Source organism: Stegostoma tigrinum, chromosome 44 (genome assembly GCF_030684315.1).
Source record: "Stegostoma tigrinum isolate sSteTig4 chromosome 44, sSteTig4.hap1, whole genome shotgun sequence".
NCBI classification, from domain to species: domain Eukaryota; kingdom Metazoa; phylum Chordata; class Chondrichthyes; order Orectolobiformes; family Stegostomatidae; genus Stegostoma; species Stegostoma tigrinum.
This window is the reverse complement of record NC_081397.1, coordinates 3,838,053-3,864,206: the sequence shown is the minus strand read 5'-3', so window position 1 is coordinate 3,864,206 and position 26,154 is coordinate 3,838,053. Positions and strand designations below refer to the sequence as shown.

The window sequence follows — 26,154 nt, the reverse complement described above, 5'->3', positions numbered from 1 at the left end:
GTCGAAGGCTGCTGTCCCACCGCTTGTGTTTTCCTGTAGTAGCTGTAAACTCAATTTCTCAATATTCTGGCCTGTTCGAAATTCTTAAATCTCACAGCATTAGTTCAGAGAGAAGTAAAAGTTTAATTTCTCTAAATTGTGAATCATTTGTTTCTTTTTGTGATCGTTCGACAATTTGCTTCCCAGTTAGAGAAAGTAAAGAATTACCTCAACACCAGACATTTGTGAACTGCAGGTATCAGTTGCGGAAAGCTTTCAATCTCAATACTGCAGGATTCCAAATCATGTTCCCTTATTTCATCACATAGGATATGAGATGTGACAGGACTACACACTCAACTGGTTTTAGGTCCAACCCACAAAACGAAAGGATTTCTGCAGAACCAAGTACAATCTGAGCCAATGCTTTTTTTCTGAATCTCAGACAAAATGTGCTACATAATCAGAAGGTTCCTTTCATCAGTTTTGACTTGCTGTGTTTCCAATCTGACTTTCAAACCTTCTCCTTCACGCAGTGAACCTCTCAACAGGTTGGAGCAACCATATAAATCTCCAGGCTGTTCGTGAGAAGGAGAGACCAGCAATAAAATGCAGAATTATCACAAATCAACTGTATTCCTCACTGAGGCTCTGGGTATTCACAGGATATGGAGACGGGAATACATCAAGAGAAGCTACAAACTCTTGAATGGTGAGATGTGGGAAGGTGTAAACCACACTGTGGAAAGAATCATCTTTCTCGAAAATGTTCATCATAAATCCAGACAGGAACTGGGAATGTTGCAGATCGTACACGATTTTCATCACTAGACACAATCTTCGCCTCAATGACTGCTGTGAAGGCCATCTCACCAAGTTTCAGTGACGTATTGTGGGGGTTTTCAATCTCTCGGCCATGGTGTCTCAGAATGTTTAAATATAGTGGGAATAGAGTTGGGTGATGGCCTTGCGAACTCCCTGTCAGATTGTGTGAAAAAGGGATGCAGAGACAGACCAAGGGCCCAGCAGGACAGAGGAATATCGCTCGTGGTGTGGACGGTCTTGTTCTCTTCCACGTGTTTGTAAATGGCTGCTGCCACCGTCTGAACTTCCAAAAACATGTTGAAATATTCATTCCATGTGTCACGTAGAAAGCCCAGGATCTCAGCCTTTTCCAATAAATGTATTGCAGTGGAGCGGGTAGTCACTGGCACTGAACATCCTGGGAACAGCTTGTGCTGTAATAAACCATAAACAAGAACACACACTTCACACCAGCATTCGGGATCTGTTCACACAAACTCAGGTTCTGTATTTCTCCGACTCGGCAAATTCTATATTCTCCTTAAACTCATCATACTGTCAAATGTAAACAGCAACCTCTCTGGATTCTTCCAGCGCCCTCCCAGAATATTCCCATAATAAGGATCGTGGCCAACTATCAGACTCGTCAGGTTTATTTTATAGCTCATAGCGCTCAAATCCCTGATTTTAAAACTGAAAACAAACTGTGGGTATATTTTGCCAGTTTCTCAGTCATAAACAATCTTCGTACTATTGATGTTTTTAAAATCCCTGGGACACCAATCACTGCTACCGCTCTCCCAGATATGAAATTTCTCCGCCAAAAACAATTGAACAGGTTGTATGTTTTCCAGGTCACCCTGGAGATGTTTCTCTCCCCACTCTTCATGGTCTCAGCCTCTTACCAGCAATACATGTTGTACAACTGCCTGACGTCGTACAATTGAGATGAACCTGAAGTGAGTGCATCAATCACCCAGCTGGAAAATCTTTACCTTTATTTGGATAGTTTTCACATTCAGTTTTTCTGCTTGTATCCAGAGTGTGTCTTTGTATTTCTGTTCGACACCTTCAACTGGAACAGAGAGAAAGTGATTTTCCATGTCAGCTGTACAGTTATAGCAAATTCCTCAGTAACATTTCATGGTTTAGTATTTACTGTTGAGTAATTGTTGGAGATTTTGTTCAGAGCTTCAGTTAATTTATCTCCAATTAAATCTCTGATTGGTAAACACTTGAAAGCAGATAATGATCAAGAAATGTTTCAATATTTAGCTGATTTTAATCTGTACACATCAAGAAGATTTCGGAATGGCCAACGTTCTCAGAAACTTGGAACATTCTTGAAAGGACAGACACAGTTGATGTAGAAAGTATGTTTTGCCTGGTTGTTGGACTTCAAGTAAGGGAGCACAGCCTCAGAATTAAAGACAATCATTCAGATCAGGAAGAACAGGAACATCTTCACTCCAACGGTGGCCCCAATGAAATCTCTATGCTAGACGGCGATGGAAACTTGATCATTAATTTACTCCAAGATGGAGACTGATGAGATTTCCTTTTCGTCATTACATCATTGATAGAGGGCTAGCTTGGGAATATGACATCACGGGAGTTGATTAACCATGAGCTAGAATAAGCAAGAGTGGGCTCGAGAGGCTGAATGGCCTCATCCTGTTCCTATGGTCCAATGTTAAACATTCACCTTCTACACTATCAGTCGACAGTTGCAGCTGTGTGTACCAATTGAAAAAAAAAACAGAAATTGCTTGAGAGACTCTGCAGTTCTTGGTGCATCTGAGGAGTTTTCAGAAAGCTTTTTGACCTATGTCGCCATTCCTTTGGTGTCACAGTGTCCAAATGCTGGAACACCATCCCAAACAGCATTGGTTGGTCCTGCACATAAATCATAGTGAATAGATGCCGGAGTATGTCCTTCAAGCCCAGCTTCATTATTCAATATCATCATGGCAGATAATCCACCTCAGTCCCCTGATCCCATTCTCTCCCCATGCCACTTCCTGCTCTTTATCAATACATATATTGCAATTAGCTGGGTCCGTAGCACTGATCACCGTGGAACATCAACAGTCACTGGCTGCTACTCAGAAAAAAAGGTTCATTTATTTCCATTCCGCTTCCTGTTTGCCAACTTGTTCTTTGTCCAAGTTAGAACATTGTCAAAATCACATGTACTTTCATTTTGTATTTTAATCTCTTCTAACCAAACTTCCATTGGATTTGTCCAGCATTATTTCTCTTCTGTAACTCCATGCTAACGCTGTTACCGTTTTCCAAGTGCTCTGTTGTTAATCATTTTAGAATGGGCTCTCGCATTTTCCCCTCACCCAGTGTCAAGGCAGTCTGTCTCTAATTGCCTGTTTTCTCTGTGCCTCCTTTGCCTTTAAACGTTGGGGTTACATTAACTCCCCTCTTCTGTTCCACAATCTACCGAACTTGAAAGACAACCACCAATGCATCCGTTACTTTTACGGCCTCCTCAGGGAAGACTTTCAACACAGATAATCAGGCTCAGGGAATTCATTGAACTTTAATCTCATTCATTTTCCCAGCACAATATCACTATTAGTATTTGTTTCCTTCGAATAAGTTTCATTCCACTACTTTATGGAATTGTGACTGGAGTATTAATCCTGAGCCTTGGGTAATGTTCCAACAACCTGGATTCGAATCGCACCATGGCAGGTGTTCGAACTTGGAGTTCAATAAAAATCTCATGACAAGCATGAAACCATGTTTAAAAAAAACTCTCTGACTCACTAATTCCCTTCAGGGAAGGGAACGGCCAACCTTTCCTGGTCTCACCTTATATGCTACCCCATCAATATGTGCTCTCAAATGGCCTGAATTCAGTAATATACATGGACGACATCAACATCAGAAACTACCCTATAATGCTGTGAGAGTTTGAGGATACTCATGGGTAGGGATAACAGCAGACCGCAGGTGAAGTTGTTAAACTGGGGATAAGTGAACTACACCAATATTAGGCAGGAACTGGAGAATTTGGACTGGTTGCAGCTGTTTGATGGGAACCCATATCGGATACATGGGAGTATTTCATATGGCAAGTGATAAAAGCTCAGGAGCGCCATGTTCCTGTGAGAATGAAGGATTGCTACAGCAAGTAACGTGAACCTTGGGTGACCAGAGATCTTATGACTTTGGTCAAAAAGTAAATGGAAGCATGCATAAGGTCCGGGAGGATGGATACTGACGAAGCCCTTGAAGTATATGAGGAAAATCAGAAAAAAACAATTAAACCGGGAATTAGAAGGTCTGAAATGGATCATGAAAAGTCATCAGCATACAGGATTAAGGAGAATCTGATGCCCTTGTATACCGATATAAAAAGCAACGGGGTAGGGGGGAAATGGTTGGCCCATAGAAGGACTAAGGAGGGAACCTATGTGTGTAGCCGGAAAAGTTAGGTGAGATCCTAAGCATGTACTTTGTGTTGGTATTCAGAAAAGAGACAAAGTTGGTGGAGGATGATCTCAAGGTGTGGAGGGTCAAATTTCTAAGCCAAGTTACTCTTACAAAGGAAGATGTTTTTGTGTGTATTAAAAAGTATGAGTGTAGACAAGTGCCTGGGTCCTGATGGAATCTATGCCAGAATATGTTGTATATGTTGTAATACTCGATGTCTCTCCGAATAATTATTGCATTTGTGACTGAGCATCTCAGTCTCACTGTTGAATATAATTTATCACACCAGTGAATTTCTTAGCTGCTGAAATGTGTTTGTTTCATTTTTAAGAAATACAGCAAAATGAAACAAATGCTGTAACTGTAATATTCCCTCGGCATCCACATTGAGTATAAATGAAATGCATCAGGGGCATTTTATTTCTGAGTCGAATGCACGGAAATTGTAGACAGCTATCAGGGACAAATAACAGTAAAAATGCATGTTCCAACTCAACATAAAAAAACTCAGTTTCTCCTTAACTTTGTGTTAACCTTTATAGAAACAATTTGCTGATTTGACTCTGTGATGCTTCATTCTGATGTAGTGGTCACATTTACTCGAACACTTGAATAATGATAAGAGTTTATTGGTTCACGTGTACTTTTCATTTCCTGGTTTTCCTCAACCGAGATTAAATGTCTCAAGTTCATGAATTATGAAAATATTGCATGTATTGTGAAATTATTCAGTCGATCACTGCTCAGCCAAATTCCCTGATGCAAAGTAATTCAAAGCAAGAGGAGGGAAATCAGACTGAGTATTGGTTACTATGTAGTTGAGCTAACATAAGCCACTATCTGATACTTGAATTATCTATCAGTGTTGGATATAGATAACCAGCTGAAATAATAAAGTTTTCTCAAATATTTGTTTTAACTGACTTCCATATTGTGATCATCAGAACAAGTTGCCATTGTACCAATTTGTTTGTACTAATTGTAACAATTTATTTGGGAAAGTAACATTTGCTCTGTATGAGAACATTGATGATGAGTTGTGTTTGTACGTGAAGCACTGTGTATACTCGAAAGAAATAGATGAATACACAATACGATTCTTTGTAGGCAGAAATAGCATGCAGACAGTCCCGTGTGAATGCCTCAAAACATTTGACATCCTTTTGGTCATTCTTTTTTTTTTCAGGGAGAAGTTGTGAATAGTCGCAAACAATACATCTCGAATTTCTTTTTCTCAAGAAAATTATCTGTCAACTATCAATCATCAACAACAATAGCACTTTCTACTAATCAGCCACATTTTCCCAACAAATTGTAACTCACCTTCCACGCAGTATGGCTTTTGGTTCCCACGCGTATTGGTACAAACTGTGATTATCCTGATGAGACAAAGCTGAATATCTTCCACATTTAATTTCTTTTCTGAGCAACACACAAGTGGTGATTGAAAACAGGTCCTTCTTAAACTGAAAATTTCAATTGTTCTACTTATGAATGCTATTTTCTTAAGTGAGTGATCTCTCTGTTTCATGGAACTGATATTGTCTTCAATGCTGTAATAGATTTAACAAAAAAGTTTGCTGGATACAAATATGCTGTAATAGCTCTGTAAAAATAAATGTATCCACATTTGTTTGCTGCCTTTTGAACAGAAACAGATCATCACTGTTCTCGTACAGAGCCAAATGCTAGTTTTGCAAATAAACTGGTGCATTTTCAACTTGTTCTGGTGATCACAATATGGAACAGAAACAGATATTAATAAATTATGAAAATTAGTGAAGCTGACAGTACTCTTGTAGAAATCAAATAATTTTTCAAGTCTTTTTTTTACTCTGTGGATATTGGGTGTCTTCATTATCTACGCCTACCTTTACAGTCCTGCAAGCCTGAGGGCCACAGTTTTGAATATTAGTTTTTGTCTCAGTGAGGAATAAAATTGGCCTCATGCCAGTCAATCATTTCTGCAAATGATGAAAACCTTACACCTGATATTTAAGACTTTGCAATGTATTTGCTTCTGAAACCTGAATCAATCTCTGCTGTTGAGATGTTCTTTGGATAACATCCCACTGATTTCTACATTTTCTATAAATTAATGCTCTTTATCTGCTGACACAGATGTATGCAGACACTGCCTTAAAACTTCCTGCCTGACTAGAATTAGGTGTAAACATTGTAAATCCTTATCTTCCTGCACAGGGGTATGTGGAAACACTCTCAAATAAGATTCGTTGGGCAGCGCTTGTAATGGTGTGCGATTTCTGAGGTCCTGTAAATAATGTAACTTGTGCTTCTGCTGAAGGGGCCAGGGCACTGACTTTTGTTCAAGCCAGAAACTTTGGCGGCTTGTAATTACATTCTGTCCCTTCAGCAACTTGGAATCGCCTCCTGTCATTAGCATGATCGATGCTTTACCCTGCTGTCTTTATGCTTTCAATGTAATAGTTGTTTGTGTATTATGTCATTGTCCGATGTAGTGATTATTTCATGTAACACGCTATTGTCAGATGTATAATTGCTTTATGTATTATGCACTTGATACAGTATAAAAAGCTGGGGCTGTGCACTGCTCGGGGAGAATCGCTTACAAGACTCACCTACGCTCGGACTGCACCTCCCAGTCGTGAACCATTTTAACTCCCCTCCCATTCCTTCGATGACATGTCTATCCTGGGCTTCCTGCAGTGCCATAATGATGCCACCCGAAGGTTGCAGGAACAGCAACTCATATTCCAATCGGGAACCCTGCAGCCCAATGGTATCACTGTGGATTTCACAAGCTTTAAAATCTTCCCTCCCCCACTGCATCCCAAAACCAGCCTAGCTCGTCCCCACCTCCCTCACCTGTTCTTCCTGGACCCGTCCCCTCCTCCCGCCTCAAGCCACACCTCCATTTCCTACTGACCAACCTCTTCCCGCCCACTTGAACTGTCCGTCCTCCCTGGACAGACATATGCCCTGCCTAACTCCCCACCTGTACTCTTCTCTACACCTATCTTCTCCTCTATCCATCTTCGTTCCGCCTGCCCAACTCTCCTTATTTATTTCAGAACCGTCCCCCCATCCGCCTCTTCTGATGAAGTGTCTCGGGCCGAAATGTCAGCTTTGTGCTCCTAAGATGCTGCTTGGCCTGCTGTGTTCATCCAGCTCCACACTTTGGTATTTCTGCACTCTATGCCGGGTTGAGTACAGTGATTCCCCACAGCTTGGACTTGCTTTGTAATAAAGGATTTGCTTTTCTCTAAACAGGTCAGTGTCTTGTTATTGCAGCAAGTCCGTGAGGGTCTCAAAAAATGAACCTAACACTGTTACCACAGGATGTTGTGTCATTTCGTTGAGACACTAAGGAGAGAGGGGCAAATACAGAAGGTTCATATTGTACCTGCTTCGAACAACAGTGAACAAAGATTTCCATATGTTCACAATACAATAAGAAATTCACTTCTTTCAGTTCTGGAATGGGTTGAGTTAAAATAAATATGTATTGTTCAGTCTATCACGAGTATGGAAAATGCACCAAAATCGAAAATCGAGGTTGCTTCATCTTAGTTTATTATTTTCTCAGGATAGTGTCTGTTGAGAACAATCATGTGATTTTTTTGCACTTCACAACTTTCATCAGTCTCAGCAGATCTGTTTAAAGCCTGCACCCTGCATTGTGTTTATTTTAATATGCCACTGCCGGTCTATTGTGCTGCTTGTCCCCTAAAAGCACTTCCCGTCCAAATACATAGGGTTCTGTTATGTGTTAATTCACCAAAGGCCTTCAGGAAAACAAAGTGTCCTGCCAATTTCTGAAGAAGGGTCCCAACCCGAAACATCAAGCTTTCCTGTTCCTCTGATTCTGCTTGGCCCGCTGTGTTCGTCCAGCTTCACACCATGTTATCATAGCCAAGGAATTGTTATCGTATGATCTTGCTTTGGAAAGACTCGCTGACTATCCAGTATTATGTCACCTGTTTCTAGATTGGTTTTATTCTATTGTCTGTTTTCTTCACGTGAGTTTTCCTGACACTCTTATTTTGTTCTGTGATCTGTACTTTTCAACTTGTTCTCAATGTTGTTTCAAAAAGCGGATGACAATAGCTATCCAATACTCATTTTCTCATGTTACAATTGCAAGAAGGACACGTGGTTTCTCTTATTATGATTTTGAATATGATTCAATTAAGTACATTCAAACCAGATGCTTTATTTCACTTTTTCAAATGAGGATGTCGATTGTGCTCAAGTATTAGGTCTGAATACAAGTACTACTGTTTATCGAGTTCAGATCCATTCGACAGGTTTCTATCCTCCTTCTTTATATTCTCAGTCTTCATCAACTTGTTCATTCCTCCATGGCATACACAAGCAACACGAGTGACATTCTCCCTTCTGATATCAAGCTGCACTCCAGATTTTCATTTAAATTTTATTGGAATTAACTCTTTCTGCCTCCGCTACAAACCCCAGGCCATACCAGCTGATCTAAAACACAAATGTGATCGGCACATTTGGAATTGCTGAATTTTTTTTCAGAATTATTGCCCTTTTCTCCAAGGATCCTACTTTGGACAGGAATGTTGTTTCAGTTTCCTGTTCCTGATCCTAATCCACGTATGTGTATGCTGTTGGTGTGTACAGCTCTCTGGAGTTGTCTGTAAATGTGGTGTTGTTCCGCATCTAATCCAGGCAACATTCAGGGAAACCTCTTCTGCACCGTCTCCGAATCTTCTGCCTCCTTCTCCTAACCTGACGATCAGAATCAAACACAGTACTCAGTACGGCCTCACCAAAACAGCAACATGACATCCGAGCTCTTAAACTCATTCCCTGACCAAAGGCTGTTTGCGTTTCAAGTGCCCTGTTTCCAGGAGCCTGTTGTTTTCCGAGATGTCCTGCCTGTATTTCGCAGAACTGAGTCCAATGTTGTTTGGTCCAAGTTCACCAAATAATTCCTGCCATGTTGATGATAACTTTTGAGCATTTACTTCATCATTACATGTTTAATTGACGTTTAATTTACACTGTTTTCATAACCACGATCATTCCACTTCCCTGTTTCACCACTGGCATTTCCCTTCGCTCCTTTGAATTCTCTGTCTCAACCTTGAAACCTGTCGAATGGATCTGAACTCGATAAACAGTAGTACTTGTAGTATCAACAGAAGCTACCACTGCCCACTAAATCCCCGGATTCGTTGATTTGTATCTTAGCTACACATCTACTGCAAAGACACTTCAACAGATCTCGTTTCTTACTTCTGCTGTTTGTGACGCATATACAGGACTTGAGTGAAATTACATTTCGGGGTCAGTCGCAAACGACACATAGATTGATGCAGTTGTGACTCGTGTATCAGGTTCTCAAATGATATGGTGGGAACTGATTGTCTTTTGGTCATCGTTCACAGGAAGCGGATGTCAATGGCAAGGCCAACATTCATTGCCCATCCCTAATTACCAGGTGGCAATTAAGATCCAATCAGATTGATGCTTGTCCACAAACATACACAAACCATACCAGGCACAGGCGGCGTATCCTCTTCCCTCAGGGGCATTCGTGAGCCAGTCCCTGTTGTTATGTCTCACTGAGCTGTTGGGATGCAAGTCAACTCTCCCTCTTATTGTCGGCAAACAAAGCGAATGTAGAAAGTACACAAATTTCCACAATCCAAATGCCATTCTGACCTCGGTTAGTGAAATGTAAGGATGAGGTTGGGTTTCTGTATTTAACACGAATGTCGATTGCTTGCAAATACAGACAGTGTAAGGGGGGAAAACAGTTATGAATCATCGCACATAACACTGCGACTTTGAGCTCAAAACAATCTTATTAACTCGGTCTTTGTACATACATGGGCACAGACACGAAACAAAAGAAAACTTAGTGTTGGAGGGGAAAATAACGGAAGGCGTTTCCCTGACCACAGGATCTTTTAACATTTCTCTGAGAGACACAGACACTGACAGCAAAGAAGTTGCAAATTGGATCTGCACTGTCCAGTTGCCGGTAATTGCATTTTCAAAACCGTTGTCCATGTTTTTGTCTGTTCTGATGTTGGTCGGACTCATTCACATTCGGTTCAACGTTTGTGAGGTTTCCTGCTTCGACTGCCCTCCATGGAACTACATTCTCAGGCCTGTGGTTGAGAAACAGAATAATCCACTACCCGCCCCATAAAGCCCCTTCTCTTCACCTTAAAGTTATCTCCTCTGTTGTCCCTTGACCCTTCCTTGCCTTCTTCACACACCTCACTGAAACTCCACCTCTACCACTCAGCTGTATCTGCTCTACATAAGCCAACACAAGTCTATGCAGAGATAATAGGAACTGCAGATGCTGGAGAATCCGACATAACAAAGTGTGGAGCTAGATGAACACAGCAGACCAAACAGCATCTGAGGAGCACGAGATCCTGCTTGGCCTGCTGTGTTCAGCCAGCTCCACACAAGTCTATCCAGTTCTTCTAAAACATTGTACAGCTCCAGAGTACGCTCCGTGCTGGTATACTCTGTGCCACAGTAAAAAAGTTAGATGTTTTGTTTGTCCTCTGATACATCTTGTCAACATTTTGTCCCAAATAAATGATCTTTGGACCAGCACCCGAAGTTCTCTTTGCTCCTCTCAGCTGTTTAGTGCTCTGGCATTCATTTAGTACGCACTTGTCTTGATCCTTCTTGATCCTTCTTTCACCCCAATGGCTGCGCTGAAATCTACATAACCTGCATCGGTTCTACTGTCCTCATCTACTCGCATGTTCACGCCCTCGAAAATTTCAGTCAGAAGCACCGTGCTGAGTAGAAAGCTGTGAACATGTGTTCTGTTTTTAATGAGCTTGTAAACTGTCTTTGGATTTTGCTTCAAGACAGCGTCTAACTCCTGCACTCACCCTCACTGACCTTGATCTTTATCCAAGAGACGTATTCCGACACATTCGGTTTAAACTACATTGTATTTGCAGCTTCCTTCTGTTATGATGAAATTTCATCAGGTTTGAATTGTTCCGCCTTTTTTGCTGCACCAGGTTTCTTCAACCGGACTGCTTTCTGCTTATTTTGACAGAAGAGACAATCGTAAGTGAATTGTCTCGTTGAAAATAAATTTGCCAAAATCCTTGTGAGACCATGCTCAGGCAAAATAAATTTGCAAAACAGCATGGTGGGTATCATGCATGCACTTCTTTCACTCCTTACTCTCAGGGCTGTGAAAGGCCTGTATTTCTGTCACCTCCTGCCGTCACCAATGGGAAAGTGGGGGAAACTCATAGGCCTTCTTCGCTGTCAGTAAGTTTTTTCCTTCTGGTTTAATGTCAACCTCTGCACTGCTCAAACTCTCTCTCATCTGATGACATGGAAGTGCCAAATCATTTTATTGTTGATTTGAGATTTCAAAATTTGAAAAAAAACGAAAAGAAAACAAGAAATAATGCAGGTGAAGTCGCTCAAACATGACTGCCGCAGAGCAGGACGTTGGTGGGTGGTCGGGCAGGGCTGCGGGTGTGTGGAGGACTGACAAAGATGGAAATGGGCGGTGAAATGTGACATTGGGAGGCCAAGACAATGAGGAGGGTCTGAAATTTGACTTTAAAGACTTTGGGATTTGTGAAAATGAACACAAATCAATCATCCAATTGAATATTGTTTGCTAAATAATTGAACCTAAGCCTATGAGGCAGTAACCATAAAATGACTCGACAAACGATCATAAATCTACTTTACAAGTGAACTGAAGTGTATTACATGATTTTAGATCAGGTTATTAAACAAATGTACTTAAATACTTACAGCAGGTGAAAGAACATCACATGATTGATTTACGTTTCCATCAACAGTTTGTTTCTGAATGCTGATCAGGATCTTATGAAATAAATCGTTTTAAGTATGTTTAAACTCTCATAGAACATAGAACATAGAACATAACAGCACAGTACAGGGCCTTCGGCCCTCGATGTTCTGCCGACCTGTCATACTGATCTGAAGCCCATCTAACCTACACTATTCCATGTACGTCCATATAATTAACCAATGACGACTTCAATGTACCTAAAATTGGCGAATCTACTACCGTCGCAGGCAAAGCATTCCATTCCCTTACTACTCTCTGAGTAAAGAAACTACCTCTGACATCTGTCCTATATCTTTCACCCCTCAACTTAAAACTTTGCCGTCTCATGCTCACCGCCACCATCCGAGGAAAAAGGCTTTCCCTATCCACCCTATCTAACCCTCTGATTATTTTATATGTTTCAATTAAGTCACCTCTCAACCTTCTTCTCTCCAATGAAAACAGCCTCAAGAGCCTCAGCCTTTCCTTGTAAGACCTTCCCCCCATACCAGGCAACATCCTAGTAAATCTCCTCTGCACCCTTTCCAAAGCTTCAACATTCTTCTTCTAATGCGGTGACCAGAACGCTACACAATACTCCAAGTGACACCGCATCAGAGATTTGTACAGCTCCACCATAACTTCTTTGTTCCAGAACTCGATCCCTCTGTTAAGAAAAGCTAAAACAGTGTCTGCCTTCTTAACAGCCCTGTCAACCTTGGTGGCAACTTTCAAGGATCTGTGTACACGGACACCGCGATCTCTCTGCTCATCTACACTACTAAGAATCTTACCATTAGCCCTGTACTTTGACTTATGGTTAGTCCTACCAAAGTGCATCACCTCACACTTGTCTGCATTAAACTCCATTTGCCACCTCTCAGCCCAGCTCTGCAGCTTATCTATGTCTCTCTACAACCTACAGCATCCTTCGTCACTCTCCACAACTCCAACGACCTTAGTGTCGTCTGTAAATTTACTAACCCGTCCTTCTGCGCCCTCATCCAGGTCATTTATAAAAATGACAAACAGCGGTGTCCCCATCAACGACCCTTGCGGTACACCACTAGTAACTGGTCTCCAGGGTGAACATTTCCCATCAACTACCACCCTCTGTCTTCTTTCAGCAAGCCAATTTCCGATCCAAACTGCTATGTCTCCCACAATCCCATTCCTCCACATTTTGTACAATGGCCTATTGTGGGGAACCTTATTGAACGCCTTGCTGAAATCCATATACACCACATCAAGCGCTTTACTCTCATATACCTGTTTGGTCACCTTCTCAAAGAACTCAATAAAGTTTGTGAGGCACAACCTTCCCTTCACAAAACCGTGCTGACTATCCCTAATCAATTTATTCTTTTCTAGATGATTATAAATCCTATCTCTTAAATCCTTTTCCAACACTTTACCAACAACTGAGGTAAAGTTCACTGGTCTATAATTACCAGGGTTGTCTCTACTCCCCTTCTTGAACAGGGGAACCACATTTGCTATCCTCCAGCCATCTGGCACTATTCCTGTAGACAATGATGAGTTAAAGATCAATGCCAAAGGCTCAGCAGTCTCCTCCGTGGCTTCCCTGAGGATCCGAGGATAAATCCCATCCGGCCCAGGGGACTTATCTATCTTCACCCTCTGAATGATTTCTAATACCTCTTCCTTGTGAACCTCAATCCCACCGAGTCTAGTAGCCTGTATCTCAGTATTCTCCTCGACAACATTGTCATTTTCTAGAGTGAATACTCTTGAAAAATATTCATTTCGAGGATATTCATCTCAGCAGTGTCAACAGTTGCACACACACGCAGATCTTGTCACATTTCCGAAACCCCCTCTGATGGACTGTGTGAATGTGTTTGTGTGAAAATCACTCAACCGTACACAGACGATGTCACGTTTACCTCCCTTTGCTGGGGCTTGCAAATATCATACAGCCGTTCACAGTTCCAGCACGGTGCCCATATGTGAGGCATTGTGAATATTTCACACATGTTTATATTTAGGATCTAATTAGAGTTTGTTATCAATGTCTGATTCGCAATTCTTATGAAAACTTAATACTCACCTCAGTAATATTCCCGCATGAAAATGTACAAATAGAATGGAGAACAAAAGCTTTATTGCACAAGGAAATTGGTACTGATTTCAGATTGAGAAAAAAAGTACGCAAATAAGTTTACACCAACAGGTTATATATGAAAGACTTAGAAAGTGGTAGCAGCTCCACGCCTGTAGTAAACTCTCAGAAAGGAGTAGCACTAATCCACAAATAAAGTCAGTGGACAGAAAGAATGAGGCCTAAAGTTTACCTTCTGTTGGTGACAGATGCTTTTGCATTGTTCAGCTGAATGATTTTATCTATTGCTTTAAAGAAAATCATATTTATGCGGTTCGCTTGGATGGCTTGTATCTGAGTCAGCACATAGGCACAAAATGGCAGATGAATTTGAATCCGGACAAATGTGAGTTGATGCACTTTGGAAGGTCAAGTGCAGATGGGAATTGTACAGTATATGGCAGAATCCTCAAGAATATTAATGTGCAGTGGTGCCTGGTTTTACAACCTCATACATCACTGAAGTTGGCAGTACGGGTTGATAAGGTAGTGAGAAAAGCTCATGGAATGCTTGCCTGCATTGGAAGGAACATTGATTACAAGGATAGACAAGTTATGCTGCAGCTGTATCAATCTTTAGTGAGGCAACACTTTGAATATTGCTTCCCGCTCTGGTCGCCGCATGCCCAGAAGGATGTGGATGCTTTGGAGAGGATCCAGAAGAGGTTTTGCAAGATATAGCCTGATATGGGGGATTTTAGCTGTGAAGAAAGCTTGGCTAGATTCAGTTTGTTTTCACTGGAATGCAGGAGTTAGGGAGCGAACTAATAGAAGTTTATAAGATTGTGAGTGGCTTGGATAAAGTGGAAAGTGTGAGGTTTTTTTTTCACAGAGTGGAGTAGTCAATTGCAGGGTCAATGTATGAGGGGGAATGGCGGGGGGAGGGAGTATAAAACAAATGTTTCGGGCAGGTTTTTCACCAAAAGGTTACTGACTGTGTTGTGAGAGGAGGTGCTGGAAGCAGGCACAACAGCAGCATTCCAAGGAATGGGGTACGGATTCTGCCAGTGAAGGCCGTTTTTGTATGGATGGGAAAAATGTGTTGGTCCAGGGTTAGAGGGCCAAAGGGCCAGTTCCTGTAATGTATTGTTCTTCTTCTTTGTTGTTGTTGTTTTCCTTCCGTGGAATTTGATCACACCGTTTTCACGATTGAAATGTTCACAATAATGGATATAGGGGCCAGAGGAGTCCCAAGGCTGTTCAAAGCTGAGCTGCTATTGGATTAGATTAGACTCCCTACAGTGTGGAAACAGGCCATTTGGCCCAACAAGTCCACACTTGAAGCTTCCCATCCAGTCCCGTTCCTCGACAATCACACACTCCTGAACACTGTGGACAATTTAGCATGGCCAATACACCTAGCGTGCACATCTCTGGACTGTGAGAGGAAACTGGACCATCCAGAGGAAACCCACGCAGACACGGGGAGAATGTGTAAACTTCACGCAGACAGTTGCCCGAGGCTGGAATCGAACCTGGGTCCCTGGAGCTGGAAGGCTGCAGTGCTAACCACTGAGCCACTGTGTTGCCATAAAAAGGCATTTGATAACCTGATCATGGCCTGTTCCCTGACCAATCCCAATAATACTCCCCCGAAAAAAAAACAGCCCTGTTGTGGAATTCTGGCAACTTACATACAAATAATCGACAGCCATGAGAAAGAATAAACTCCCTCACTGCTCTGTCAGTTATACAGGCTTCATTGTTAGAACGATTGGCCAGTTCGGAAGTGTCTTCCTCGTTGAAAGTCCTATCTTGAATATCTACCATCTAAAAAAACAGAATTTTCTGGAAAAGGTCGGCATGTCTGGCAGTGACTTTGGACAGAAATCAGGGTGAACTCTGAGGAATAGTCAATGGACCCAAAACGTTAACTCTGATTTCTCTCCACACATACTGTCAGACCTGCTGAGGTTTTCCAGCAAACTTTGTTTCTTTTTCTGATTTACAGCATCCACAGCTTCTTGGGATTTATTTACTGTATCAAGCTTTCTCATAGTGTCATATTTTCAATCATAATTCATTTAAAGCCCACTGCTATGATGCTTAATATTTCTGATGAAAAGTCCTTCTCTGCTGCTATGCAATGTCATACATATTTTCTTAAATCAAAAATAGCATGATTTAGTGAGTCAGATTTGAGGACGTTAGAGGTCAAAAGACTGATTGGATAGATGCAAGAAGAGATGTGTTTTTTTTTAGGAGAAGCGATTTTGGCCATATTGAGAAGGGAGAAAGAGGAAGACAGCCAAAGAATCTGAAAAGTAGGAACTATTACAACATCATTTATATTTTGTTTCCCAACCAACGCGATAAGGAGCTTTATCTGTCGACTGCACACCCACAGCGATTTAGGTAGTGTGGGAGTGTGTGTGAAAATTAACGCCGAGAATGAAGTCACTGGGTATGACATCACAATCTTCAACTTGCCTCTGAACTTTGATTGAATCAGACCACCAAATAATTGTGCTTGTACAGTGATATAAGTTCTGCAACATTGGCCAGATTTTTCAAAATGCCTACAAAAATTGTCATTATTACGATCTGATCATGAAAATTCGTAGCTAAAACAAATCTACGTTTTCTAATGGTAGGAGGACGAAGATACCCGAAACAGTAAAGAGTAGAACCATAGACTTGTGTCGGGTCTATAACTCAGTCACCCCTATTCTCTCGTTTGCTCTAATGCTTCAGTCCTTCACAAACTGTACGGATGATTACAACCTGCCTGACTGTCAGTGCTTTGAACTATCAGAATGAAATTAAATGATATGAAAGTGTTGTTAAGGTGGGACGATGAAATTAATCAGTCAATACTCAGACCACATTTACAGTGTTAAAGAGTTTATTAAATTTACTCTGGTGAAAAGAAGCTTGTTTGGCCAAAGAATCTCCTTCACTGATCAACTTCAGGCATCAATATTTATACACTTCATTTTTTTACCCATCTTTCAATATCACAACAAATCATATTTTGAATTGATTGAGCACACATCCAATCAAGGCAATCACGTGACTGCCTGGTCAATGGAAGAAAACCTCAGTTCATCGCATGACCTCATGACCTTCTCCAGGTTTCCTTATTGCCCATCCTTGGAGTTTCCTCATGAATCTTCCTCAACCACATTACTGCACCACTGACCTTTGCATCTACTATTCAATCCTCCCTGTTAGCACGGTGGGAGCTTCTCTCTCCTTCTCAGGCTTTTGGTCCGTATCATTTAGGCCTTCAGTGTATCAGAATGGATGGATGTAATAATTAGTGACAATTACCTGAAGGATCATAATTAATGTGAGAGAAGGAATTTTCTTTGAACATCAAAAAATAATACAATTTGGATTAGCTGGTAGAAGAGGCCCCAGTGAAGGTTTTTCAAGGGAGTTCTCCCATCAAGATAATTTCAATCTCAGAGGACGATTCTACAAGTATCCAATCAAATCCATCAATGTCAAATAAATAAAAATATTATTGTGTGCAGACATGTGCACGCGTATATGTGATTGCAATCACAAGAGTTTCTGTGAGTCAAGCATATTTTTCATTTCATCCCACATTACACAGAAAAAGATTAATTTAACTGACACAAAGGGGTTCTGTCAATTCTTGTCTACCCAGGACTGCTTCAGTGCTAATAGTGGCTCTCATTACGCCACAAATTAATAAGACCTTGTTGTGAGAAATCTATTAATCATATTACGATGGCCACAATTCTGACCACTTCAGTTAACAATATTTTTCGACCACTTTAATCCCAAGGAATAGCCAGCAGTATCCAATTTCTGATAACTAAGAACCATGAGCAGTCATAACACTTATGAAAGGAAAAAAAAATAGAGTGCCAACAGTGAAGGAATGTTAATGTCTGCGGAGGAGTGTAAAACGATTATTATAAACATGCATAATGATGCCATTATCCTTCTCTAAATTAGTTCCTCATGTTTTGTTTTTATATAAAAAGCTTTTTTTTGCTCTCATCTGGATTAACAGCATATCATACATGTCGGCACAGTGGCTTCATTTACATGTAATGCTGAGCAATCACATATATGATGGCTGAGTTGCATGTATTTATGTGATGAGTGAGTTGTAATTGGGGCATCTTAAACTGCATATGTTATCTGTTTCTAAAGTTGTCAAAGAGGTTCACAGTAATAGTTTGCAATAATTGGGGCAGAAAGCATCAGCAGGAAAATATTCCTTGATACACAAACTTACTCTGCCAGCTTCTCTCCTTCATTATTCTTCAGTATGAATGAAAATTTTGAGTGGTCATGCAAAATCTTGTATCCCTAACATTCCGAGTCCCAGAACTTGGTTGATGGCTGGAGCCTGTAGAGAAAGGCTGTCTGACCCCAGGCTGGTCCAGGAGATGAGTCCCAGTATCAAGTTCTGGGCCAGATCCCAGAGCTGAAGGCAATCTGAACCCAGGCCAGCCTGGGCAGCGCATTCCAGAAGCGAGTCACTGGCTGGAGTCGAATAGCTGAGCAGATTCGATAGCCTCAGTTGCTGAATTCTTCTCCTACATCATATGATAAACAGATCACTCAATTTCACTGTTCTCAGAATGTTCGTGTTCACATCAACATTTCTAGGACATAATTTTGAGCCGATGATTTGAACTTAAGACAAATGTTCTGCATTGTTCAACACATGATTTCCCCAACTGGGCGCACCCAGTCATTAAAGTACAAACATTATTCAGTATAAAACAGTCGTTGTTAAAATGTGCTGCGAGAGAGATCACTGTGAATGTGTATGATCTTTGGCGGTCATACTCACCAAACTTCATACAACTGCAGACAAGTCCAGATGACACAGGCTGTGTGATACCTACCTTAATTTTGCCGAGTAGCAGATGATTCACAGATGCTCTGACCAACTGTGAAGAAGTAGAGAGTCAAGCCCTGCTCTGAAAGCCACTGTAGGCTCTCACACTGACTTGCTCTGAAACGAACACTGTGTAAGCTCAGAGGTGAGGCATGGGTGTGAGGCAGCACCATATAAATGTTCTGCGTATGGATGACCTGGAAGGGCTGAACACTGAAAGGAAATAGAGAAGATTGATGATCAGTAGTCTTCAGTGAGGGTGCGAAACAGCTTTCCTGTTCATCATCAGACTGTTAATATGCAATTTTGCTGAGGACAGAAGCACATCAGACGGTGTGATCGCTGGAAGGAAGGAGCCAGTGAGACCAGACATTGTGTGAACAAGTGAGCCAGTGAGATCATGTGTGATCCGACGCGTAGCTCAGACTCTGATTCCCCTCAGTCTATGCTCCATCCAGAAGGCAAACGTCAGAATTGTGATGGAATACTCTCCATTTCCCTGGAAGGGTTCATCTCCAACATCACTCAAAAAGATGCCATCCAAGAGAAAGCTGCATGCTTGATTGGCACCAAGTCCAGAAGCAACCATTCCATCCATAACAGCCTCTCAATAGCAGCAGTGGATACTATCTGCAACATGCACTGCAGAAGTTCACCAAATATCCTTACACAGCACCTTCCAAACACACGACTGCATTTGTCTAAAAGGAGAAAAGCAGAGGCTACACGGGGACATCAACTTCTGCATATTCTTCACGAAGGCACTCACTGTTCTAGCTTGGAATTATATCACAATTACTTTGCTTTCACTGGGTGAAGACACTGGAATTAACTTGCTATTTGTGGGTCCACCTCCAACAAGTAGACTGCAGTGGTTCAGGGAGGCCACTCACCACCATCATCTCAGGGGACAATGAACAACGTGCATACATATTGGCAAACTAGCAAAGCCCATGCCCCATCAGTGAATGTGAAAACAATACCCAAAGATAGATAGTGAGTGGTTTGAATGGGAACATGTTGGTGGGGGCATGGTTGAGGAAGGTACTGTTGTCGGAACCGTGTTGAACTTCTGCAGTGTGTCTTCCAGATGTCACCCGCAACTGCTGCTCAATGTCAAATATGTCATTTGACCGCTGAAGCTTGCTCCACCAATAAATGAATTACAGCTGATCTGTTTGTTGCCTCAACCTCACTCTTCTGTCTTCCCCAGAAACCTTCAGAGTCTCATCATCATAGAATTTCCCTGGAACTCAGGCTGTAATTCTCATCACGCTCTGACGGAATACATTTCTTCTCATCACTTTCCTGAGTTGAATACACCTAGTTTTTGAACTGTTCTCCCTGATATCATGATCTCCAAGACACCTCTCAGAAGTATGAACACCCGTTCAACATTCTGCCCATCAAGACCCCTCAGGATCATATGCCTTTCTTATGTGGCACTGTTCCCACAAAGAAGATTGAATGATTATGTTTAATTTCTGAGCTATTTGCACGATTCCTTACCTCAGCAACCCTCATAAATCCCATCCGCAATACATACATTTTGTAATTTATTGTGATACAAAGTGTGTTAGACTGAACAGGGTGAACGAAAGTTGTCTGTTTGATGTCTTTAATTGATGTCAGTCTCCATAGATTCAAACTGTGACCCTGGAGGGTTCCTCACTTCTATTAGAAGCAGGCATTTTCAATGTGTGATCCAGTAGAATCAGCAGGAACATCACTTCCAGCACGAGCAGCGATCAGGAACTCCAGATCGACCGATTGGGAGGGCAGAATCTGACAACAATTGGCTGTAATTTTCCAAGAATGGACCGGAACCTGATGGTGATTGACTGGAATGTTACAACAATGGACAGGGATTATTACTGGGATATGTTGTCTCTTTCTACTTTTTATTATATGTTTCCATTACCAATACAAATCCAATATATCGTTTCCATGATTGAATTTTTTTATTACCCCATCCTGGCAATCATTGGTGTTCCTGGTAAGACTGATTGCTCTTTTATTATTTTCGTAAAACAAGTTTACCTGCATTACTGTTCATATCATTTACTCAGCCTACTTTATGCATGTTACTGTTTCTGATGAAACTCTGCATCCCGTCATTCACTGTACACGCTGCATTAGAAAACTTGTTCATTCACTCTCCCCTTTTTTGTTTCTGATAGCGAACAATGTGTGACTCTGTTTAGATGCTCACCTCAGCTGGAAACCATCATTCAGGACATTACTGTCAATGTTGTTTAAATATTGTGAACATTGAGGTAAATGCCGAGTGTTCCGGTCACAGTCCCTGTTCCCTTACTCAAACTCCATCCCATTGATGCGTAATATCGGGTTTGAAACAGACTGATCATAACTGTGTTGATCCCTTTGACCTTGAGCTGATTTCTGAATCTGTGTTCAGATCTTTTCAACTCCTATCTCCTTCTCCTTCAGAATACCATTCACCAGATCAACACATCTGCTTTTAAAACACTGCTGTATGGAACGCGTGCCACTTGTGCGTACCTAAACAGACTCCCCTCTGTTCTTTCCTTCATACTAGGTTTTACATCTGAAACTCCTCTCACTCGCCTTGTCCTTATAGCAATGTAGATACAGAGATATGAACTTTTGCAAGCACTACTTCCAGTCACACACAGCATGACTTGGAATTTTTTTCCATGCTTGGCATCTTGTCGCGAGGTGGGTACTGAGCAAATCAGCACTATATTGCAACGTTCCTCATGTTGGGCTGCTATCCGGCCTCGGTTTATTGTACCTTGGCTGGTTATTTGAGTTGGGTTCAAAATATAATATAATTGAACATTTCAAATGATGTGGCGATCCTGACGAATATTTCAGCAACTAGTTGGCTGATCCGTTTTTATAGTGAGTTTTAGACACTCAATATTTTCCAGTGCCTGGGCTTCATCACCTGAGATTATCGAGTGCTGGTGTTATGAATCTCAGAAATAATGGAATGGAATTCGTTCGGGTATCATTCACTTCCCTGGGTGAGCCATGTGATGCTTCATATCGGAAAGGGGCTGACAGCATGTTTGGCACACAGCTTCAAAATTTGTTTTTAAAACGTCTACCGAATGCCTCTGTTATTCACTCCAAGATGATCATGTGTTCAGCATCAGGATAAGGTCCCTGTAATAGACATCTAACGTGGTTCCCAGAGCAGTTTGGCTCATTCTCTTGTTTGAAAGTTTTTGGAGCAGCTGTGGATAGTTTGCTGGAAATGGTGCTCTGAGCTGCTGCTGTTATTCAGGAAGAGTCAAGGACTGGATGTCCCAGTAGTGGAAACTGCAGTTTAAGTGTATCTAATTTATAACATGAATAGGAAATGGGACAAAGACCGGAGAGAGAGGGAGTCTCTGATAGCACAGGGTGGGTGCATGGAAAGGAACCTGCACGACTCAAGAAGAGGGTTTTCCACGATGACCATGTCCTTCTTCTCAAAATGAGACAAGTTTGAGTTATGTGTATATCCAGCAGCAGTAAGAAAACGGATTCAGATCGGGAAACTGCTGTTTTCGCGGTTCCTAACTAATATATTTAGCCGGTGGACGTGCTTTCTTTGGTGGTTCGACTGATTCTGTACACCCCGGGGTTGTAAAATTGGAGATAGGCAGGGTCAATTCTTGTTCACATAACGTTTGAAACTTTTTTTTCACAAAAAGAGGGCTTGGAAGGCAGGCCCATGGTTCTCTGAAAGTGAGGATGCAGGTTGGTTCGTGAACCACGTGTTTGGTACGCTTTCCATTCTTGGCCTGTGAACTGAGTGTAGGAGTTGGGACATAATGTTGTGATTGTACAGGAGAGTCTCTCAGGCACTTTTGGAATATTGTGTTCAGTTCTTGTCTCCCTGTGACAGGAGGAATGATGTGAAACTTGAAAGGGTTCAGAAAATATTTCGAAGAATGTTGCCAGTGTTAGAGGGCTCTATTACATTGAAAGGAAAGATAGTCTGGGGCTATTTTCCATGTCAGGTTAGAGTTTGAGGGGTGTCATTATAGAGGTTCATATGATCATGAGGGTATGGATAGGTTGAATAGCCAAGGGCTTTTCCCCGGGTTGGGGGAGTCCATAACTAGAAGGCATGGGTTTAAGGTGAGACACATGAAGTATTTAAAACGGACCTAAGGGGCAAAGTTTTGACACAGAGGCTAGCTGATGTATGGAATGAGCATCCAGCTGAAGTAGTGAAGGCTGCTACAGTTACAACATTTAGAAGCCATTTGGATAAGGTTATGAATAGAAAGAGTGTAGAGGGATGTGGCCCAAATGATGGCAAATTGGACTCAGTGAATTTAGGCTATATGGTTGGTACTGATGACTTGGATCATGCTGAAGAGCTCGATGACTCTGTGGCAGCATGTTAACCCTGCGCAGATCATGGAACAATCAGTATCACAGCCAACACAGTGGTAGCTACATGTGTTGTTGTGAGATGGTCTCAAGTAATGATTTCAGGACAAAAATATTCAGCTTCCTGGCTCAGAAATGATGTTTGTTTGTCCTGGAAAATATACAGACATCTCACACTGTGTTTTTCTTTTTCTCTCTTTACAGCTAACATAATCGTAGTTCTCATTCTCTGCCGGGGCAAGTGTGGGCTCTCAAAGTGCATCACTCGTTACCTGGTAGCCATGGCCTTATCGGATCTCCTGGTCATTGTAACTGAGGTCATACTCCGCCGAATAAACAATTATACTTTCCAACTAAATGTCCTGAAACTCACTGCTGTATGTCGCCCTCTCTATGTCGTTATCCGTATTTCCATAGATTGTTCTGTCTGGTTTACTGTCTCTTTCACTTTTGATCGATTTGTTGCCATTTCCTGCCAGAAGCTGAAATCTAAATATTGTACTGAAAAAACTGTGACTGTGGTTCTAGCAACAATTACAGTTCTCTTGTGTTTGAAAAGCATTCCTATCTACTTTAGATATAAACCTCGATGGATAACTGACAATGTGGAATGGCGCTGTTCTAATACACAAAGCTACTTTAGAGATCCAAGGTGGGCTGCATTTAGAGTGTTTGAGAAGGTTTTAACACCACTATTGCCATTCATTTTAATTCTGTTGTGCAATACTCTAATAGTCAGATACATTTTGATGGCCAATCATGTCCGCAAGGGACTGAAGCAACAGAAAATGCATAAACATCACAATGACCAAGAGGTGCAGAGCAGGAGGAAGTCTATGGTATTACTTTTCACCATATCAGGCAACTTTATCCTCCTGTGGTTGGTTTACATCCTATATTTTTTCGATTTTGATGGTTACATAGTTGACCCTTTCGGTGTGCTTGAACAAGTTGCTTATATGCTGAGAAATTTAAGTTGCTGCACAAATTCTTTTATTTATGTGGCGACTCAGTCCAAGTTCAGACAACAATTGAAGGCCGCAGTGAAATATACCCTAATACCAATTTATAAACTCCTGAATAAACAAAGCAACTGAGAACAGGCAAAAGACCCAGCGGCATAAACAAGATGTGAGTGCCGGATGATGATAAAGCACAGGCCAGCATGGGTTAAAGAAAATCTCCAACCAGCACTTCGTAATGAGCAAAAGGGGAGTACTGGAGGATCAGCAATATGACAGCACAATGCATCAACAACATCGAAGAGAAATGGATAATGTAGAAGTAGTGAGAATTGTACAACACAACGGGTGTGAATAGGATGAAACCTCACAGCAGACAACTTCCAGCACTGGTTAGATATTCTTCATGAGGAACAGTAGGACATGAGTAGTTGGAAACACAGTCCACAGAACAATAAGTCAGGTGTCAATTGGACTCGACCTATGACCGGGACATAGAGAATTAAGAGTCAGTTAAGCAACAGAACAATGAGGAAATGGTCATAGTGAGATGTTATTGGGATAACATCCCATTGATTTCTATATTTCTATGAATTAATGCCCTTTACCTGCCTACACATAGGTATGCAGACCCTGTCTTAAGCTTCCAGTCTGAATAAAATTAGAGTTAAAATATGCAAATCGTTATCTTCCTGCACAGGGGTATGTGGAATTTGTCTCAAATAAGGTTAAGTGAGGAGCATTTGTTCACGCCAGACACTCCGGCAACTTGAAATTACATTCTGTCAATTCAGCAACTTGCAATTGCCTCCTGTCATTAGCAGTCAGTTTGCGAATGATCAATACTATTTCCTGCTCTCTTTATGTTTTTTGATGTGATAATTGTTTTGTATCATGTCTTTGTCTGTTGTAGTAATTGTTTCATGTATCTTAACATTGTGAGATGTAAAATTGCTTGAAGTAGTATGCACCTGGTAAGGTACAAAAAGCGGGGACTGTCCGCTGCTCAGGGAGAATTACTTGCGAGACTCTGCATTATGTGCCGGGTTAAGTACAGTGGTTCTCCACAGCTTGTACTTGCTTTGTGATAAAGGATTTGTGTTTTTCTAAACAGGTCAGTGTCTTGTTATTGCAGCAAGTCCGTGAGGGTCTCCGAAAATGAACTTAACATTTGGTGTTGCAAGCAGGGTTCCAAAATGTACAACAGTCTTACATGGAGGGCTGAATAAATGATCATTTGAGTATCAGTGGAGTGAGACGGATGGGCCCGCAAGGTACGATTCACGTTGGTCTCTCTCACTAACCTGCCACCTGTGTGACCCCTCATCACCTGTGTGGCTCTGTACTGGTGGAACCCGGAGACAACTCACGGGCTTGAACACTGTTAAATCCTAACGCCTGGAGGTTCGACTCCCAGGTTAGTAAAGAAATCCGGGAGGTTAGAGTCCGCCTATGGAACTGGGAAAAGAAATCCGGGAGGTTAGAGTTCCCCTGTGGAACTGGGGAAAGAAATCTGGGAGATAAGAGTCCCCCGGTGGCCGGGGTTAGAGTCCCTGGTCAGGCAAATGGGGCGAAAAAATCCGGGAGGTTACAGTCCTCCAGTGGCCACGGTTAGATTTCCTGGGTCAGGTCACTGGGAAAAGGCAGGGGGTTAGTGTAACATTGGGAAGGTATAAGTGTTCAGACATAAGTAAGGAATAGTTACAGTGTCTATGTGTCTCAACCACCCTGCCTTAGACCGGTTGCGAAGTGGGGAAATCCCCCACGCGAAGGTCAGGAACCTGAGGTGGGTAGTGAGATGAAGGACACTGGTGCAGTATAT

General features: G+C 41.7%; 1 protein-coding gene and 1 pseudogene across 1 annotated transcript; one reads left to right on the top strand and one right to left on the bottom strand.

The window, feature by feature from the left end:
* Positions 1-606: 606 nt before the first annotated feature.
* Positions 607-20,529, bottom strand: LOC132206893 (uncharacterized; annotated as a pseudogene).
* Positions 20,530-20,726: 197 nt separating this feature from the next.
* On the top strand, positions 20,727-24,467 carry LOC132206892 (probable G-protein coupled receptor 139). The gene is made up of 2 exons (XM_059641997.1): positions 20,727-20,992; positions 23,575-24,467. The coding sequence occupies exons 1-2, from the start codon at positions 20,812-20,814 to the stop codon at positions 24,465-24,467; spliced, it is 1,074 nt and encodes a 357-aa protein (XP_059497980.1). The 5' UTR covers positions 20,727-20,811.
* The last annotated feature ends 1,687 nt before the right edge of the window (positions 24,468-26,154 follow it).

Bases quoted from the DNA above. Each gene is read 5' to 3' on its own strand.
- LOC132206892 (XM_059641997.1), top strand. From the start codon at position 20,812: ATGGACCGGAACCTGATGGTGATTGACTGGAATGTTACAACAATGGAC. The intron at 20,993-23,574 runs GTAAGACTGATT...CTCTCTTTACAG, and splicing joins GGCAATCATTGGTGTTCCTG to CTAACATAATCGTAGTTCTC.